Source organism: Oncorhynchus mykiss, chromosome 24 (genome assembly GCF_057628025.1).
Source record: "Oncorhynchus mykiss isolate SJ-2025 chromosome 24, ASM5762802v1, whole genome shotgun sequence".
Lineage (NCBI taxonomy): Eukaryota > Metazoa > Chordata > Actinopteri > Salmoniformes > Salmonidae > Oncorhynchus > Oncorhynchus mykiss.
The window spans coordinates 43,260,001-43,282,854 of NC_143045.1; the positions used below are offsets into that span (position 1 = coordinate 43,260,001).

Here is a 22,854-nt window from a genome sequence, read left to right on the forward strand (position 1 = left end):
ATTAGTTTTATATATATATATATATTACATTAGTTTTATATATATATATATATATATATTACATATTACATTAGTTTTATATATATATATTACATATTACATTAGTTTTATATATATATATATATTACATTAGTTTTATATATATATATATATTACATTAGTTTTCCATATATATTACATATATATATATATAACATTAGTTTTATATATATATATATATATTACATATTACATTAGTTTTATATATATATATTACATATTACATTAGTTTTATATATATATATATATATATATTACATTAGTTTTATATATATATATTACATTAGTTTTCCATATATATTACATATATATATATAACATTAGTTTTATATATATATATATTACATATTACATTAGTTTTATATATATATATATTACATTAGTTTTATATATATATATATTACATTAGTTTTATATATATATATTACATTAGTTTTATATATATATATTACATTAGTTTTATATATATATATTACATTAGTTTTATATATATATATTACATTAGTTTTATATATATATATATATATATATTACATTAGTTTTATATATATATATTACATTAGTTTTATATATATATATATTACATTAGTTTTATATATATATATATTACATTAGTTTTATATATATATATTACATTAGTTTTATATATATATATTACATTAGTTTTATATATATATATTACATTAGTTTTATATATATATATTACATTAGTTTTATATATATATATATTACATTAGTTTTATATATATATATATTACATTAGTTTTATATATATATATTACATTAGTTTTATATATATATATTACATTAGTTTTATATATATATATTACATTAGTTTTATATATATATATATATTACATTAGTTTTATATATATATATTACATTAGTTTTATATATATATATATTACATTAGTTTTATATATATATATATATATATATTACATTAGTTTTATATATATATATTACATTAGTTTTATATATATATATATTACATTAGTTTTATATATATATATATATATTACATTAGTTTTATATATATATATATATATTACATTAGTTTTATATATATACATATTACATTAGTTTTATATATACATATTACATTAGTTTTATATATATATATATTACATTAGTTTTATATATATATACATATTACATTAGTTTTATATATATACACATATTACATTAGTTTTATATATATATATTACATTAGTTTTATATATATACATATTACATTAGTTTTATATATATATTACATTAGTTTTATATATATACATATTACATTAGTTTTATATATATATTACATTAGTTTTATATATATATTACATATTACATTAGTTTTATATAAATATATTACATTAGTTTTATATATATATATTACATTAGTTTTATATATATATATTACATTAGTTTTATATATATATATATATATTACATTAGTTTTATATATATATATTACATTAGTTTTATATATATATATATATTACATTAGTTTTATATATATATATATATATTACATTAGTTTTATATATATATATATATTACATTAGTTTTATATATATACATATTACATTAGTTTTATATATATATACATATTACATTAGTTTTATATATATATATATTACATTAGTTTTATATATATACATATTACATTAGTTTTATATATATATACATATTACATTAGTTTTATATATATATATATTACATTAGTTTTATATATATATACATATTACATTAGTTTTATATATATATATATTACATTAGTTTTATATATATATATATATATATTACATTAGTTTTATATATATATATATATATATATTACATTAGTTTTATATATATACATATTACATTAGTTTTATATATATATACATATTACATTAGTTTTATATATATACATATTACATTAGTTTTATATATATATACATATTACATTAGTTTTATATATATATATATTACATTAGTTTTATATATATATATATTACATTAGTTTTATATATATATATTACATTAGTTTTATATATATATATATATATATTACATTAGTTTTATATATATATATATATATTACATTAGTTTTATATATATATATATATATATATTACATTAGTTTTATATATATACATATTACATTAGTTTTATATATATACACATATTACATTAGTTTTATATATATATATTACATTAGTTTTATATATATACATATTACATTAGTTTTATATATATACATATTACATTAGTTTTATATATATATTACATTAGTTTTATATATATATTACATATTACATTAGTTTTATATATATATCTTTCAATCACAACTTTACTTTTTGCTACACTGCACCTGAAAGTAACTGAATGTGTGAACTGGAAACAGGAGTTTTCTGTTCCATCTGTCAACAGGCCTGAAGCGTCAGACGACAGCCCTGTGAAACCTACCACAGTTCTGCTCATCGGTGTCATCTCCACAGTCGTTCACTCCATCACACTCCCAGAACTGGGGCTTACACAGGCCGTTCTTACAGCTGATCTGAGTGGAACCACACTCTGCAAGCGAGCGAGTGCGCGCACACACACACACACACACGTTAAACAACAATCATTAGCATTAATCCATCTAATATCCGTTAAAGTTTTCTCCAGACAAAAATCAATAAGTTTGTTAGAACTCACCGCAGCTGATCTCGTCGCTCATATCTCCACAGTCGTTCCAGCCGTCACACATCAGATGTCTGTTGACACAACGCTGGTTGTTGCACTGAAACTTGTTAGGACAGGCTGGGGATGGAAAGGCAGGAAGGGGAGGAGTCAGCTAAAGGAAAACAAATATGCTGCACTAAGGCTCACCTCATTAACACCTCTCCAATATGACTGGCCGGTTCATTAACACCTCTCCAATATGACTGGCCGGTTCATTAACACCTCTCCAATATGACTGGCCGGTTCATTAACACCTCTCCAATATGACTGGCCGGTTCATTAACACCTCTCCAATATGACTGGCCGGTTCATTAACACCTCTCCAATATGACTGGCCGGTTCATTAACACCTCTCCAATATGACTGGCCGGTTCATTAACACCTCTCCAATATGACTGGCCGGTTCATTAACACCTCTCCAATATGACTGGCCGGTTCATTAACACCTCTCCAATATGACTGGCCGGTTCATTAACACCTCTCCAATATGACTGGCCGGTTCATTAACACCTCTCCAATATGACTGGCCAGTTCATTAACACCTGGCCAATACGACTGGCCAGGGACAGGTCAGTGAATGCTCAGGTCATCACTTGTCTTGTCTAATGAGCCAAGTGCTTAATATGATTTGATGAACAATCAAGATTTCTACTTACGGTCTGTGGATTCGAAGGTCTCGTACGTGGCGCTGAATCCTCTGTCTACATACGAGGCGTCGGAGTAAAAGACTACCTTCATGGTGTTAGTGTCACTGGTTACAACAGGACTGGTTGGAAGTTCTCCACAATACCTGAGACAGACATGTTACGATAAGAGGTCAACTCTCCACAATACAGACACATTACAATAAGAGGTCAACTCTCCACAATACCTGAGACAGACATGTTACGATAAGAGGTCAACTCTCCACAATACCTGAGACAGACACGTTACAATAAGAGGTCAACTCTCCACAATACCTGAGACAGACACGTTACAATAAGAGGTCAACTCTCCACAATACCTGAGACAGACACGTTACAATAAGAGGTCAACTCTCTACAATACCTGATACAGACACGTTACGATAACAGGTCAACTCTCCACAATACCTGATACAGACACGTTACGATAAGAGGTCAACTCTCCACAATACCTGAGACAGACACGTTACAATAAGAGGTCAACTCTCCACAATACCTGAGACAGACACGTTACAATAAGAGGTCAACTCTCTACAATACCTGAGACAGACACGTTACAATAAGAGGTCAACTCTCCACAATACCTGATACAGACACGTTACGATAAGAGGTCAACTCTCCACAATACCTGAGACAGACACGTTACAATAAGAGGTCAACTCTCCACAATACCTGAGACAGACACGTTACAATAAGAGGTCAACTCTCCACAATACCTGAGACAGACACGTTACAATAAGAGGTCAACTCTCTACAATATCTGATACAGACACGTTACGATAACAGGTCAACTCTCCACAATACCTGATACAGACACGTTACGATAAGAGGTCAACTCTCCACAATACCTGACACAGACACGTTACAATAAGAGGTCAACTCTCCACAATACCTGAGACAGACACGTTACAATAAGAGGTCAACTCTCTACAATACCTGAGACAGACACGTTACAATAAGAGGTCAACTCTCCACAATACCTGAGACAGACACGTTACAATAAGAGGTCAACTCTCTACAATACCTGAGACAGACACGTTACAATAAGAGGTCAACTCTCCACAATACCTGAGACAGACACGTTACAATAAGAGGTCAACTCTCCACAATACCTGATACAGACACGTTACGATAACAGGTCAACTCTCTACAATACAGACACATTACAATAAGAGGTCAACTCTCCACAATACAGACATGTTACAATAACAGGTCAACTCTCCACAATACCTGAGACAGACACGTTACGATAAGAGGTCAACTCTCCATAATACAGACACGTTACGATAACAGGTCAACTCTCCACAATACCTGAGACAGACACGTTACGATAAGAGGTCAACTCTCCACAATACCTGAGACAGACACGTTACAATAAGAGGTCAACTCTCCACAATACCTGAGACAGACACGTTACGATAACAGGTCAACTCTCCACAATACCTGAGACAGACACGTTACAATAAGAGGTCAACTCTCCACAATACCTGAGACAGACACGTTACGATAACAGGTCAACTCTCCACAATACCTGAGACAGACACGTTACAATAAGAGGTCAACTCTCTACAATACCTGAGACAGACACGTTACAATAAGAGGTCAACTCTCCACAATACCTGAGACAGACACGTTACGATAAGAGGTCAACTCTCCACAATACCTGAGACAGACACGTTACAATAAGAGGTCAACTCTCCACAATACAGACATGTTACGATAACAGGTCAACTCTCCACAATACCTGAGACAGACACGTTACGATAAGAGGTCAACTCTCCACAATACCTGAGACAGACACGTTACAATAAGAGGTCAACTCTCCACAATACCTGAGACAGACACGTTACGATAACAGGTCAACTCTCCACAATACCTGAGACAGACACGTTACGATAACAGGTCAACTCTCCACAATACCTGAGACAGACACGTTACAATAAGAGGTCAACTCTCTACAATACCTGAGACAGACACGTTACAATAAGAGGTCAACTCTCCACAATACCTGAGACAGACACGTTACGATAAGAGGTCAACTCTCCACAATACCTGAGACAGACACGTTACAATAAGAGGTCAACTCTCCACAATACAGACATGTTACGATAACAGGTCAACTCTCCACAATACCTGAGACAGACACGTTACGATAACAGGTCAACTCTCCACAATACCTGATACAGACACGTTACGATAACAGGTCAACTCTCCACAATACCTGATACAGACATGTTACGATAACAGGTCAACTCTCCACAATACAGACATGTTACGATAACAGGTCAACTCTCCACAATACCTGATACAGACATGTTACGATAACAGGTCAACTCTCCACAATACCTGATACAGACATGTTACGATAACAGGTCAACTCTCCACAATACCTGAGACAGACACGTTACAATAAGAGGTCAACTCTCTACAATACAGACACGTTACGATAACAGGTCAACTCTCCACAATACCTGTGTTGGAGTCTAGCTTGAAATATAAAAAGGAACATGGAAAGTGACCGAGGGACATGTAAAGTGACCGAGGGACATGGAAAGTGACCGAGGGACATGTAAAGTGACCGAGGGACATGGAAAATGACCGAGGGACATGGAAAGTGACCGAGGGACATGGAAAGTGACCGAGGGACATGTAAAGTGACCGAGGGACATGTAAAGTGACCGAGGGACATGGAAAATGACCGAGGGACATGGAAAGTGACAGAGGGACATGGAAAGTGACCGAGGGACATGGAAAGTGACATGGAAAGGGACAGAGGGACATGTAAAGTGACCAAGGGACATGTAAAGTGACTGAGGGACATGGAAAGTGACTGAGGGACACGGAAAGTGACCGAGGGACATATAAAGGGACGGAGGGACATGGAAAGTGACATGGAAAGTGACCAAGGGACATGTAAAGTGACTGAGGGACATGGAAAGTGACATGGAAAGGGACAGAGGGACATTTAAATGACATGGAAAGGGACAGAGGGACATTTAAAGGGACATGGAAAGGGACAGAGGGACATTTAAAGGGACATGGAAAGGGACAGAGGGACATGGAAAGTGACATGGAAAGGGACAGAGGGACATTTAAAATGACATGGAAAGGGACAGAGGGACATTTAAAATGACATGGAAAGGGACAGAGGGACATGTAAAGTGACCGAGGGACATGGAAAGTGACATGGAAAGTGACCAAGGGACATGTAAAGTGACCGAGGGACATGGAAATTGACCGAGGGACATGGAAAGTGACAGAGGGACATGGAAAGTGACCGAGGGACATGGAAAGTGACATGTAAAGTGACTGAGGGACATGGAAAGTGACCAATGGACATGGAAAGTGACCAAGGGACATTTAAAGGGACATGTAAAGGGACAGAGGGACATGTAAAGTGACAGAGGGACATGGAAAGGGACATGGAGAAAAGGGGAAGTGCAGAAAGTTTATATTCTGTTCAAACATGTTATTGTAGAATATGAATGTTCCTTAGGAGAGACGCAAAAGGTAACAGTCTAGCTTCAGTTCCTGATAAAGCAGGCCAGTGGCCGAGCAACCAGGCCCATTAAGGAGGCCAGTTGCCGAGGAACCAGGCCCATAAAGCAGGCCAGTGGCCGAGCAACCAGGCCCATAAAGCAGGCCAGTTGCCGAGGAACCAGGCTCATAAAGCAGGCCAGTTGCCGAGGAACCAGGCCCATAAAGCAGTCCAGTTGCCGAGGAACCAGGCCCATAAAGCAGGCCAGTTGCCGAGGAACCAGGCCCATAAAGCAGGCCAGTTGCCGAGGAACCAGGCCCATAAAGCAGGCCAGTTGCCGAGGAACCAGGCCCATAAAGCAGGCCAGTTGCCGAGGAACCAGGCCCATAAAGCAGGCCAGTTGCCGAGGAACCAGGCCCATAAAGCAGGCCAGTTGCCGAGGAACCAGGCCCATAAAGCAGGGCAGTTGCCGAGGAACCAGGCCCATAAAGCAGGGCAGTTGCCGAGGAACCAGGCCCATAAAGCAGGGCAGTTGCCGAGGAACCAGGCCCATAAAGCAGGCCAGTTGTCGAGGAACCAGGCCCATAAAGCAGGCCAGTTGCCGAGGAACCAGGCCCATAAAGCAGGCCAGTTGCTGAGGAACCAGGCCCATAAAGCTCCTAACTACCAAAATGTTTTACCCATCTACCAATAGGTGCCCTTCTTTGTGAGGCATTGGAAAACCTCCCTGGTCTTTGTGGTTGAATCTGTATTTGAAATTCACTGCTCGACTGAGGGACTTTACAGATAATTATGTGTGTGTGTGGGGTACAGAGATGAGGTAGTCATTCAAAAAATCATGTTAAACACTATTATTGCACACACAGTGAGTCCATGCAACCGGAGTTCATCTTTACTCCTGAACTTATTCAGGCTTGCCATAGCAAAGGGGGTGAATACTTATTGAATCAAACCAGTAAAAAATGTGTCAAAACATACTTCCACTTCGACAAGATGAGGTATTGCGAAAAAAACAAACACACAATTTAATCAATTTTAAATTCAGGCTTTAACATTTAATACAGTAGGGGGAGGTGCAGGGTGAGGTAATACAGTAGGGGAGGTACAGGGTGAGGTAATACAGTAGGGGAGGTGCAGGGTGAGGTAATACAGCAGGGGGAGGTGCAGGGTGAGGTAATACAGTAGGGGAGGTACAGGGTGAGGTAATACAGTAGGGGGAGGTGCAGGGTGGGGTAATACAGTAGGGGGAGGTGCAGGGTGAGGTAATACAGTAGGGGAGGTGCAGGGTGAGGTAATACAGTAGGGGGAGGTGCAGGGTGAGGTAATACAGTAGGGGAGGTGCAGGGTGAGGTAAAACAGCAGGGGGAGGTGCAGGGTGAGGTAAAACAGCAGGGGGAGGTGCAGGGTGAGGTAATACAGTAGGTGGAGGTGCAGGGTGAGGTAATACAGCAGGGGAGGTGCAGGGTGAGGTAATACAGTAGGGGAGGTGCAGGGTGAGGTAATACAGCAGGGGGAGGTGCAGGGTGAGGTAATACAGTAGGGGGAGGTGCAGGATGAGGTAATACAGTAGGGGAGGTGCAGGGTGGGGTAATACAGTAGGGGGAGGTGCAGGGTGAGGTAATACAGTAGGGGGAGGTGCCAGGTGAGGTAAAACAGTAGGGGAGGTGCTTCTCAAACATCTCACCTCTTGTTGTTGATCTCTACATAGTCCTTGTTACAGTCCTTCGTGTTCTCCTGACCCAGCTCTGATAACAGGAAGGTACTGAACTTGACCTTCACTGACTTACCAGCAGGGACCTGGGGGGGGGCATAGTACAGCCAAACATTATACACACACTTAGCCTGATACAAAACCTCTATCAGCCAATATATAAAATCTGAAGGCCTCAATATCTGATTATTAGATTATCAAATAAAATCAGTCAAACACTTCACTAAGTTGTAACCCAGTACAGTATAAAACACTTCACTATGTTGTAACCCAGTATAAAACACTTCACTATGTTGTAACCCCAGTATAAAACACTTCACTATGTTGTAACCCAGTATAAAACACTTCAATGTTGTAACCCAGTACAGTATAAAACACTTCACTATGTTGTAACCCAGTATAAAACACTTCACAATGTTGTAACCCCAGTATAAAACACTTCACTATGTTGTAACCCAGTATAAAACACTTCACTATGTTGTAACCCAGTATAAAACACTTCACAATGTTGTAACCCCAGTATAAAACACTTCACTATGTTGTAACCCAGTACAGTATAAAACACTTCACTAAGTTGTAACCCAGTACAGTATAAAACACTTCACTATGTTGTAACCCAGTATAAAACACTTCACTATGTTGTAACCCAGTACAGTATAAAACACTTCACTATGTTGTAACCCAGTACAGTATAAAACACTTCACTATGTTGTAACCCAGTATAAAACACTTCACTATGTTGTAACCCAGTACAGTATAAAACACTTCACTATGTTGTAACCCAGTATAAAACACTTCACTATGTTGTAACCCAGTATAAAACACTTCACTATGTTGTAACCCAGTATAAAACACTTCACTATGTTGTAACCCAGTACAGTATAAAACACTTCACTATGTTGTAACCCCAGGATAAAACACTTCACTATGTTGTAACCCCAGTATAAAACACTTCACTATGTTGTAACCCAGTATAAAACACTTCACTATGTTGTAACCCAGTATAAAACACTTCACTATGTTGTAACCCCAGTATAAAACACTTCACTATGTTGTAACCCAGTATAAAACACTTCACTATGTTGTAACCCAGTATAAAACACTTCACTATGTTGTAACCCAGTACAGTATAAAACACTTCACTATGTTGTAACCCCAGTATAAAACACTTCACTATGTTGTAACCCCAGTATAAAACACTTCACTATGTTGTAACCCAGTATAAAACACTTCACTATGTTGTAACCCAGTATAAAACACTTCACTATGTTGTAACCCCAGTATAAAACACTTCACTATGTTGTAACCCAGTATAAAACACTTCACTATGTTGTAACCCAGTATAAAACACTTCACTATGTTGTAACCCAGTATAAAACACTTCACTATGTTGTAACCCAGTACAGTATAAAACACTTCACTATGTTGTAACCCAGTATAAAACACTTCACTATGTTGTAACCCAGTACAGTATAAAAAACTTCACTATGTTGTAACCCAGTATAAAACACTTCACTATGTTGTAACCCAGTATAAAACACTTCACTATGTTGTAACCCAGTACAGTATAAAACACTTCACTATGTTGTAACCCAGTACAGTATAAAACACTTCACTATGTTGTAACCCAGTATAAAACACTTCACTATGTTGTAACCCAGTATAAAACACTTCACTATGTTGTAACCCAGTATAAAACACTTCACTATGTTGTAACCCAGTATAAAACACTTCACTATGTTGTAACCCAGTATAAAACACTTCACTATGTTGTAACCCAGTATAAAACACTTCACTATGTTGTAACCCAGTATAAAACACTTCACTATGTTGTAACCCAGTATAAAACACTTCACTATGTTGTAACCCAGTATAAAACACTTCACTATGTTGTAACCCAGTATAAAACACTTCACTATGTTGTAACCCCAGTATAAAACACTTCACTATGTTGTAACCCCAGTATAAAACACTTCACTATGTTGTAACCCAGTATAAAACACTTCACTATGTTGTAACCCCAGTATAAAACACTTCACTATGTTGTAACCCAGTACAGTATAAAACACTTCACTATGTTGTAACCCAGTACAGTATAAAACACTTCACTATGTTGTAACCCAGTATAAAACACTTCACTATGTTGTAACCCAGTACAGTATAAAACACTTCACTATGTTGTAACCCAGTATAAAACACTTCACTATGTTGTAACCCAGTATAAAACACTTCACTATGTTGTAACCCAGTATAAAACACTTCACTATGTTGTAACCCAGTATAAAACACTTCACTATGTTGTAACCCAGTATAAAACACTTCACTATGTTGTAACCCAGTATAAAACACTTCACTATGTTGTAACCCAGTACAGTATAAAACACTTCACTATGTTGTAACCCAGTACAGTATAAAACACTTCACTATGTTGTAACCCAGTATAAAACACTTCACTATGTTGTAACCCAGTATAAAACACTTCACTATGTTGTAACCCAGTATAAAACACTTCACTATGTTGTAACCCAGTATAAAACACTTCACTATGTTGTAACCCCAGTATAAAACACTTCACTATGTTGTAACCCAGTATAAAACACTTCACTATGTTGTAACCCAGTATAAAACACTTCACTATGTTGTAACCCAGTATAAAACACTTCACTATGTTGTAACCCAGTATAAAACACTTCACTATGTTGTAACCCAGTATAAAACACTTCACTATGTTGTAACCCAGTACAGTATAAAACACTTCACTATGTTGTAACCCAGTACAGTATAAAACACTTCACTATGTTGTAACCCCAGTATAAAACACTTCACTATGTTGTAACCCCAGTATAAAACACTTCACTATGTTGTAACCCAGTATAAAACACTTCACTATGTTGTAACCCAGTATAAAACACTTCACTATGTTGTAACCCCAGTATAAAACACTTCACTATGTTGTAACCCAGTATAAAACACTTCACTATGTTGTAACCCAGTATAAAACACTTCACTATGTTGTAACCCAGTATAAAACACTTCACTATGTTGTAACCCAGTACAGTATAAAACACTTCACTATGTTGTAACCCAGTATAAAACACTTCACTATGTTGTAACCCAGTATAAAACACTTCACTATGTTGTAACCCAGTATAAAACACTTCACTATGTTGTAACCCAGTATAAAACACTTCACTATGTTGTAACCCAGTATAAAACACTTCACTATGTTGTAACCCAGTATAAAACACTTCACTATGTTGTAACCCAGTATAAAACACTTCATTATGTTGTAACCCCAGTATAAAACACTTCACTATGTTGTAACCCAGTATAAAACACTTCACTATGTTGTAACCCAGTACAGTATAAAACACTTCACTATGTTGTAACCCAGTATAAAACACTTCACTATGTTGTAACCCAGTATAAAACACTTCACTATGTTGTAACCCAGTACAGTATAAAACACTTCACTATGTTGTAACCCAGTACAGTATAAAACACTTCACTATGTTGTAACCCAGTATAAAACACTTCACTATGTTGTAACCCAGTATAAAACACTTCACCATGTTGTAACCCAGTACAGTATAAAACACTTCACTATGTTGTAACCCAGTACAGTATAAAACACTTCACTATGTTGTAACCCAGTACAGTATAAAACACTTCACTATGTTGTAACCCAGTATAAAACACTTCACTATGTTGTAACCCAGTATAAAACACTTCACTATGTTGTAACCCAGTATAAAACACTTCACTATGTTGTAACCCAGTATAAAACACTTCACTATGTTGTAACCCCAGTATAAAACACTTCACCATGTTGTAACCCCAGTACAGTATAAAACACTTCACTATGTTGTAACCCAGTATAAAACACTTCACTATGTTGTAACCCCAGTATAAAACACTTCACCATGTTGTAACCCCAGTACAGTATAAAACACTTCACTATGTTGTAACCCAGTACAGTATAAAACACTTCACTATGTTGTAACCCCAGTATAAAACACTTCACTATGTTGTAACCCAGTACAGTATAAAACACTTCACTATGTTGTAACCCAGTACAGTATAAAACACTTCACTATGTTGTAACCCAGTATAAAACACTTCACTATGTTGTAACCCAGTATAAAACACTTCACTATGTTGTAACCCAGTATAAAACACTTCACTATGTTGTAACCCAGTACAGTATAAAACACTTCACTATGTTGTAACCCAGTACAGTATAAAACACTTCACTATGTTGTAACCCAGTATAAAACACTTCACTATGTTGTAACCCAGTACAGTATAAAACACTTCACTATGTTGTAACCCAGTACAGTATAAAACACTTCACTATGTTGTAACCCAGTATAAAACACTTCACTATGTTGTAACCCAGTATAAAACACTTCACTATGTTGTAACCCAGTATAAAACACTTCACTATGTTGTAACCCAGTACAGTATAAAACACTTCACTATGTTGTAACCCAGTATAAAACACTTCACTATGTTGTAACCCAGTATAAAACACTTCACTATGTTGTAACCCAGTATAAAACACTTCACTATGTTGTAACCCAGTACAGTATAAAACACTTCACTATGTTGTAACCCAGTACAGTATAAAACACTTCACTATGTTGTAACCCAGTATAAAACACTTCACTATGTTGTAACCCAGTACAGTATAAAACACTTCACTATGTTGTAACCCAGTACAGTATAAAACACTTCACTATGTTGTAACCCAGTATAAAACACTTCACTATGTTGTAACCCAGTATAAAACACTTCACTATGTTGTAACCCAGTACAAAACACTTCACTAAGTTGTAACCCAGTATAAAACACTTCACTATGTTGTAACCCAGTACAGTATAAAACACTTCACTATGTTGTAACCCAGTATAAAACACTTCACTATGTTGTAACCCAGTACAGTATAAAACACTTCACTATGTTGTAACCCAGTACAGTATAAAACACTTCACTATGTTGTAACCCCAGTATAAAACACTTCACTATGTTGTAACCCAGTATAAAACACTTCACTATGTTGTAACCCCAGTATAAAACACTTCACTATGTTGTAACCCAGTATAAAACACTTCACTATGTTGTAACCCCAGTATAAAACACTTCACTATGTTGTAACCCAGTACAGTATAAAATACTTCACTATGTTGTAACCCAGTACAGTATAAAACACTTCACTATGTTGTAACCCAGTATAAAACACTTCACTATGTTGTAACCCAGTACAGTATAAAACACTTCACTATGTTGTAACCCAGTATAAAACACTTCACTATGTTGTAACCCAGTACAGTATAAAACACTTCACTATGTTGTAACCCAGTATAAAACACTTCACTATGTTGTAACCCAGTATAAAACACTTCACTATGTTGTAACCCCAGTATAAAACACTTCACTATGTTGTAACCCCGTATAAAACACTTCACTATGTTGTAACCCCAGTATAAAACACTTCACTATGTTGTAACCCAGTATAAAACACTTCACTATGTTGTAACCCAGTATAAAACACTTCACTATGTTGTAACCCAGTACAGTATAAAACACTTCACTATGTTGTAACCCAGTATAAAACACTTCACTATGTTGTAACCCAGTATAAAACACTTCACTATGTTGTAACCCAGTACAGTATAAAACACTTCACTATGTTGTAACCCAGTATAAAACACTTCACTATGTTGTAACCCAGTATAAAACACTTCACTATGTTGTAACCCAGTACAGTATAAAACACTTCACTATGTTGTAACCCAGTACAGTATAAAACACTTCACTATGTTGTAACCCAGTATAAAACACTTCACTATGTTGTAACCCAGTACAGTATAAAACACTTCACTATGTTGTAACCCAGTATAAAACACTTCACTATGTTGTAACCCAGTATAAAACACTTCACTATGTTGTAACCCAGTATAAAACACTTCACTATGTTGTAACCCAGTATAAAACACTTCACTATGTTGTAACCCAGTATAAAACACTTCACTATGTTGTAACCCAGTATAAAACACTTCACTATGTTGTAACCCAGTATAAAACACTTCACTATGTTGTAACCCAGTATAAAACACTTCACTATGTTGTAACCCAGTATAAAACACTTCACTATGTTGTAACCCAGTATAAAACACTTCACTATGTTGTAACCCAGTATAAAACACTTCACTATGTTGTAACCCCAGTATAAAACACTTCACTATGTTGTAACCCCAGTATAAAACACTTCACTATGTTGTAACCCAGTATAAAACACTTCACTATGTTGTAACCCAGTATAAAACACTTCACTATGTTGTAACCCAGTATAAAACACTTCACTATGTTGTAACCCAGTATAAAACACTTCACTATGTTGTAACCCAGTACAGTATAAAACACTTCACTATGTTGTAACCCAGTATAAAACACTTCACTATGTTGTAACCCAGTATAAAACACTTCACTATGTTGTAACCCAGTATAAAACACTTCACTATGTTGTAACCCAGTATAAAACACTTCACTATGTTGTAACCCAGTATAAAACACTTCACTATGTTGTAACCCAGTATAAAACACTTCACTATGTTGTAACCCAGTATAAAACACTTCACTATGTTGTAACCCAGTATAAAACACTTCACTATGTTGTAACCCAGTATAAAACACTTCACTATGTTGTAACCCAGTATAAAACACTTCACTATGTTGTAACCCAGTATAAAACACTTCACTATGTTGTAACCCAGTATAAAACACTTCACTATGTTGTAACCCAGTATAAAACACTTCACTATGTTGTAACCCCAGTATAAAACACTTCACTATGTTGTAACCCCAGTATAAAACACTTCACTATGTTGTAACCCAGTATAAAACACTTCACTATGTTGTAACCCCAGTATAAAACACTTCACTATGTTGTAACCCAGTACAGTATAAAACACTTCACTATGTTGTAACCCAGTACAGTATAAAACACTTCACTATGTTGTAACCCAGTATAAAACACTTCACTATGTTGTAACCCAGTACAGTATAAAACACTTCACTATGTTGTAACCCAGTATAAAACACTTCACTATGTTGTAACCCAGTATAAAACACTTCACTATGTTGTAACCCAGTATAAAACACTTCACTATGTTGTAACCCAGTATAAAACACTTCACTATGTTGTAACCCAGTATAAAACACTTCACTATGTTGTAACCCAGTATAAAACACTTCACTATGTTGTAACCCAGTATAAAACACTTCACTATGTTGTAACCCAGTATAAAACACTTCACTATGTTGTAACCCAGTACAGTATAAAACACTTCACTATGTTGTAACCCAGTACAGTATAAAACACTTCACTATGTTGTAACCCAGTATAAAACACTTCACTATGTTGTAACCCAGTACAGTATAAAACACTTCACTATGTTGTAACCCAGTATAAAACACTTCACTATGTTGTAACCCAGTATAAAACACTTCACTATGTTGTAACCCAGTATAAAACACTTCACTATGTTGTAACCCCAGTATAAAACCCTTCACTATGTTGTAACCCAGTATAAAACACTTCACTATGTTGTAACCCAGTATAAAACACTTCACTATGTTGTAACCCAGTACAGTATAAAACACTTCACTATGTTGTAACCCAGTACAGTATAAAACACTTCACTATGTTGTAACCCAGTATAAAACACTTCACTATGTTGTAACCCAGTACAGTATAAAACACTTCACTATGTTGTAACCCAGTATAAAACACTTCACTATGTTGTAACCCAGTATAAAACACTTCACTATGTTGTAACCCAGTATAAAACACTTCACTATGTTGTAACCCCAGTATAAAACACTTCACAATGTTGTAACCCAGTATAAAACACTTCCTCACCTGTATATCCCATTCACATTTGGTGTTGGGAGCATAGTAGTTGGGGTAGTTTGGGGATGTGAAAAGCCCCGTCTCTCCTGATAGCTGGCCACCACATGCCAGCTCTAAAAACAAATCACAGATTATCACAACAGACAAATCAAACATGTTTAAATCGTAGATAAGGGCCAGACGATTCCTCACCATGTGACTTAACCAGGAAAAACTCAAACAGTAGGTGAGTAGTAGTACTGTAATAGCAGTAGTAGGTTAGTAGTAGTAGTAGTAGGTTAGTAGTAGTAGTAGGTTAGTAGTAGTAGTACTGTAGTAGCAGTAGGTTAGTAGTAGTACTGTAGTAGCAGTAGTAATAGTACTGTAGTAGCAGTAGTTGTAGGTTAGTATTAGAAGTAGGTTAGTAGTAGTAGTAGTAGGTTAGTATTAGAAGTAGGTTAGTAGTAGTAGTAGGATAGTAGCAGTAGTAGTAGGTTAGTAATGGAAGTAGGTTAGTAGTAGTAGTAGGTTAGTAGTAGTAGTAGTAGGTTAGTATTAGAAGTAGGTTAGTAGTAGTAGTAGGATAGTAGCAGTAGTAGTAGGTTAGTAATGGAAGTAGGTTAGTAGTAGTAGTAGTAGTAGTAGTAGTAGTAGTAGTAGTAGTAGGTTAGTAGTGGTAGTACAACAGTAGTAGTAATAGGTTAGTAGTAGTAGGTTAGTAGTAGTAGTAGTAGGTTAGTAGTAGTAGTAGTAGGTTAGTAGTAGTAGTAGTAGGTTAGTAGTAGTAGTAGGTTAGTAGTAGTAGTAGGTTAGTAGTAGTAGTAGGTTAGTAGTAGTAGTAGTAGTAGTAGTAGTAGTAGGTTAGTAGTAGTAGTAGTAGTAGTAGGTTAGTAGTAGTAGTAGTAGGTTAGTAGTAGTAGTAGTAGTAGTAGTAGTAGGTTAGTAGTAGTAGTAGGTTAGTAGTAGTAGTAGTAGTAGGTTAGTAGTAGTAGTAGGTTAGTAGTAGTAGTAGTAGTAGTAGTAGGTTAGTAGTAGTAGTAGGTTAGTAGTAGTAGTAGTAGGTTAGTAGCAGTAGGTGGTTAGTAGTAGTAGTAGGTTAGTAGTAGTAGTAGTAGTAGGTTAGTAGTAGGTTAGTAGTAGTAGTAGTAGTAGTAGGTTAGTAGTGGTAGTACAACTGTAGTAGTAATAGGTTAGTAGTAGTAGGTTAGTAGGTTAGTAGTAGTAGTAGTAGGTTAGTAGCAGTAGGTGGTTAGTAGTAGTAGTAGGATAGTAGCAGTAGGTGGTTAGTAGTAGTAGTAGGATAGTAGCAGTAGTAGTAGGTTAGTAATGGAAGTAGGTTAGTAGTAGGTTAGTAGTAGGAGTAGTAGGTTAGTAATGGAAGTAGGTTAGTAGTAGGTTAGTAGTAGGAGTAGTAGGTTAGTAGTAGGTTAGTAGTAGTAGACCGTGTTATAGTACCTTTGCTGTTCCGGGGGATCTGAGAGATGTGCGCTCTGAGTCCTGGGTAGTTATTTTCCTTGTTAGTTACCAAGGTTACCAGCATCACGTTTCGGGAGGACTGGAAGGTCAGGGGGGAGCTGGGAGAGTGGTAGCCACAAATCCTGACGGAGATGTTTATATTATAAACAAGGGAGAGTAGTACACACAAATCCTGACGGAGATGCTTATATTATAAACAAGGGAGAGTAGTACACACAAATCCTGACGGAGATGTTTATATTATAAACAAGGGAGAGTAGTACACACAAATCCTGACGGAGATGTTTATATTATAAACAAGGGAGAGTAGTACACACAAATCCTGACGGAGATGTTTATATTATAAACAAGGGAGAGTAGTACACACAAATCCTGACGGAGAGAAGAATCTGAAAATAAAATGTCTTGCGATTGTTGACATTAATCAAATGCGTTATGAAGTCCTTATTCAGGTACACTACAAGTAAATATTCCTGTGCCGATGCTCGACTCAGAGGCCCTGCACATTTCACATGATGTGTTGCTATGCCTTCCTGTGTAATGCTACATCTGACCACTAGAGGGCCAGAACACTGGGCTCAGGAGAGGCTTACATTTTACACACACAACCTTTGGAATTTATCTAAACTCATCCAACTGAAGAGAAGTGCTGAGGGACTGTATTTGTCTAAATAAAATAAACTAGTCATTATGGGGTATTAGAACAAAAAAGGTCCAACTCATTTCACAGAATGCAGACCAGTTATGACAACAGGCCGCCACGGCAGGTGCCCTGACAACAGGCCGCCACGGCAGGTGCCCTGACAACAGGCCGCCACGGCAGGTGCCCTGACAACAGGCCGCCACGGCAGGTGCCCTGACAACAGGCCGCCACGGCAGGTGCCCTGACAACAGGCCGCCACGGCAGGTGCCCTGACAACAGGCCGCCACGGCAGGTGCCCTGACAACAGGCCGCCACGGCAGGTGCCCTGACAACAGGCCGCCACGGCAGGTGCCCTGACAACAGGCCGCCACGGCAGGTGCCCTGACAACAGACCGTTATAGCAGGTCTCCTAACCCAAGGCTGTTATAGCAGGTCTCCTAACCAGCCTGTTATAGCAGGTCTCCTAACCAGCCTGTTATAGCAGGTCTCCTAACCAGCCCGTTATAGCAGGTCTCCTAACCCAAGGCTGTTATAGCAGGTCTCCTAACCCAAGGCTGTTATAGCAGGTCCCCTAACCCAAGGCTGTTATAGCAGGTTTCCTAACCCAAGGCTGTTACAGCAGGTCTCCTAACCCAAGGCTGTTACAGCAGGTCTCCTAACCCAAGGCTGTTATAGCAGGTCCCCTAACCCAAGGCTGTTATAGCAGGTCCCCTAACCCAAGGCTGTTATAGCAGGTCCCCTAACCCAAGGCTGTTATAGCAGGTCCCCTAACCCAAGGCTGGTATAGCAGGTCCCCTAACCCAAGGCTGTTATAGCAGGTCCCCTAACCCAAGGCTGTTATGGCAGGTCCCCTAACCCAAGGCTGGTATAGCAGGTCTCCTAACCAGCCTGGTATAGCAGGTCTCCTAACCAGCCTGGTATAGCAGGTCTCCTAACCCAAGGCTGTTATAGCAGGTCTCCTAACCCAAGGCTGTTATAGCAGGTCTCCTAACCAGCCTGGTATAGCAGGTCTCCTAACCCAGGGCTGTTATTGCGGGCCCCCAAACCCAAGGCTGTTATAGCAGGTCCCCTAACCCAAGGCTGTTATAGCAGGTCCCCTAACCCAAGGCTGGTATAGCAGGTCTCCTAACCAGCCTGGTATAGCAGGTCTCCTAACCAGCCTGGTATAGCAGGTCTCCTAACCAGCCTGGTATAGCAGGTCTCCTAACCAGCCTGGTATAGCAGGTCTCCTAACCAGCCTGGTATAGCAGGTCTCCTAACCCAAGGCTGTTATAGCAGGTCTCCTAACCCAAGGCTGTTATAGCAGGTCTCCTAACCCAAGGCTGTTATAGCAGGTCTCCTAACCCAAGGCTGTTATAGCAGGTCTCCTAACCAGCCTGGTATAGCAGGTCTCCTAACCAGCCTGGTATAGCAGGTCTCCTAACCCAAGGCTGTTATTGCGGGTCTCCTAACCCAAAGCTGGTATAGCAGGTCTCCTAACCCAAGGCTGGTATAGCAGGTCTCCTAACCAGCCTGGTATAGCAGGTCTCCTAACCCAAGGCTGTTATAGCAGGTCTCCTAACCCAAGGCTGTCATAGCAGGTCTCCTAACCCAAGGCTGTCATAGCAGGTCTCCTAACCAAAGGCTGTTATAGCAGGTCTCCTAACCAAAGGCTGTTACAGCAGGTCTCCTAACCCAAGGCTGTTATAGCAGGTCTCCTAACCCAAGGCTGTTATTGCGGGTCTCCTAACCCAAAGCTGGTATAGCAGGTCTCCTAACCCAAGGCTGGTATAGCAGGTCTCCTAACCAGCCTGGTATAGCAGGTCTCCTAACCCAAGGCTGTTATAGCAGGTCTCCTAACCCAAGGCTGTCATAGCAGGTCTCCTAACCCAAGGCTGTCATAGCAGGTCTCCTAACCAAAGGCTGTTATAGCAGGTCTCCTAACCAAAGGCTGTTACAGCAGGTCTCCTAACCCAAGGCTGTTATAGCAGGTCTCCTAACCCAAGGCTGTTATATAGAGTAAGTCCCCCGTACAAAGTGCAGACAGACATCAGACTCACTCTTCCATGGCGTGGCTCTCGATGGCCACCAGGGAGTCGTAGACCTTAACAAAGTCGTTACGACAGTCCTCCTCTAGGTTGAAGGTATCAAAGTCCAGTTTGAGCACGTGACCAGGGTCGGCTCTCAGCTGCCATTGGGTGAAGGTGTTGGGCGGGTACGGAGTATTGGGGAAACCAGGTGACATGATTGGAACAATCGTATTCGCTCTGGTGTGTTCTGAGTACCTGTAGTATTCTGAGAAGAATTTGACACTCAGAACATGTCCTAAATGGTGCCCTAGTACCTATATAGTGCATGATTTTGGGCCAGAGCCACACATGGTTCTGGCCAAATGTACTACATAGGGAATTAGGGTGCCATTTCAGATTTGTCCTTATTCACATGCTAGGAGGAAGTATGTGGACACCTGCTCAGCAAACATCTCATTCCAAAATCACAGGCATAAATATGGAGTTGGCCCCCCCCTTTGCTGCTATAACAGCCTCCACTCTTCTGGGAAGGCTTTCCACTAGTTCTTCCACACCGATCTCAACAAACCATTTCTGTATGGACCTCAATTTGTGCATGGGGGCATTGTCATGCTGAAACAGGAAAGGGCTTTCCTAAAACTGTTGCCACAAAGCTGGAAGCACAGGATAGTCTAGAATGTCACTGTATACTGTAGTGTTAAGGTTTCCCTTCACTGGCACCAAGGGGCCCGAACCATGAAAAACAGTCCCAGAACATTATTCCTCCTCCACCAAACTTTACAGTTGGCACTATGCATTGGGGCAGGTAGCTTTCTCCTGGCATCCGCCAAACCCAGATTTGTCCGACAGACTGCCAGATGGTGAAGCGTGATTCATCACTCCAGAGAACGCGTTTCCACTGCTCCAGAATCCAGTGAGCTTTACACCACTAAGGCTGACGCTTGGCATTGCTCATGGTGATCTTAGGCTTGTGTGCGGCTGCTCGGGCCATGAAAACCTATTTCATGAAGCTCCAGACTAACAGTTATTGTGCTGACGTTGCTTCCAGAGGCAGTTTGGAACTCGGTAGTGAGTGTTGCAACCGAGGACAGACCATTTTTACGCGCTTCAGCACTCGGTGGTCCCGGTTATGTGAACTTGTGTGGTCTACCACTTCGTGGCTGAGCCGTTGTTGCTCCTAGAATATTTCCACTTCACAATAACAGCACTTACAGTTGACCGGGGCAGCTCTAGCAGGGCAGAAATTTGACAAACTGACTTGTTGGAAAGGTGGCATCCTATGACAGTGTCACGTAAAAAAGAAAGAAAAAGTCACTGAGCTTTTGAGTAAGGCCATTCTGCTGCCAATGTTTGTCTATGGAGATTGCATGGCTGTCTATTCGATTCTATACACCCGTCAGCAACGGTCGGGGCTGAAATAGTAAAATCCCCTCATTTGAAGAGGTGTCCACATACTTTTGTATATATAGTGTAATTCACAAGGAAACAGTAAGATACTTAGACATTTTAGACATTGAGCCACATAATTCCTCATCCAAACTTTCAGAGCATTCACTGAGGGAATTCTCTACTCAAACTGATATCAGCTCAGGTGCAAGTAGAACAAGAACAGAGCAGAACTCACCACTGAAGGACTCTGAGAACATTCTAGAGTCCAGAGCAGAGTTCATGACATCCTCAAACAACAGATCGTTGCCAGGCCTGCTGTTCGGCAAGCCCCTCTGCACCTTGGCCACTACCTTGTCCATGGAGGACATGGCCTTGTCCACTGCTGCTTCCTGACCACGTGGCACTTCAAACTCTGACAGGTAGTAGGCTATCACACTGCCTTCGCTGTAACACACACACACACACACAGACAACCAACTTTATTCAAGGGTTTCATTCTAATATCTACAGTTGAATAAGTTAGAATGTCCAACACCTTGCTTCACGACACCATTAGCTACAATGACCGCAAACCAAATGCTTCCTGTAGTTGTTGATCAGCCCCTCACGTCGCTGTGGATGAATATTGGCCCACTCTTCCACGGAGAACTACTTTAACTCAGCGGCAACATTTCTGGGTTTTCAAGTAGGAACTGCTTGTTTCAAGTCCTGCCACAACATCTCAATTTGGATTAGGTCTGGACTTTGACTAGGCCATGCCAATTTGTTGCTTTTTAGCATGTAGACTTCATTGTGTGTTTCGGATCATTGTCTTGCTGCATGACCCAGCTGTGCT

General features: G+C 38.4%; 1 protein-coding gene across 2 annotated transcripts in view; it reads right to left on the reverse strand.

The window, feature by feature from the left end:
- st14a (ST14 transmembrane serine protease matriptase a) overlaps positions 1–22,854 on the reverse strand; it is a 66,618-nt gene that overhangs the window by 7,411 nt on the left and 36,353 nt on the right. For both annotated transcript variants that reach the window (XM_090219011.1, XM_090219012.1), the window contains exons 5-12: positions 22,255–22,463; positions 20,661–20,895; positions 17,958–18,100; positions 16,533–16,636; positions 8,582–8,694; positions 3,393–3,526; positions 2,710–2,814; positions 2,476–2,583 (exon numbers count right to left, since the gene is read on the reverse strand). In XM_090219011.1, coding sequence (XP_090075137.1) covers positions 2,476–2,583; positions 2,710–2,814; positions 3,393–3,526; positions 8,582–8,694; positions 16,533–16,636; positions 17,958–18,100; positions 20,661–20,895; positions 22,255–22,463 — 1,151 coding nt within the window. The remainder of the gene's footprint in view (positions 1–2,475; positions 2,584–2,709; positions 2,815–3,392; positions 3,527–8,581; positions 8,695–16,532; positions 16,637–17,957; positions 18,101–20,660; positions 20,896–22,254; positions 22,464–22,854) is intronic.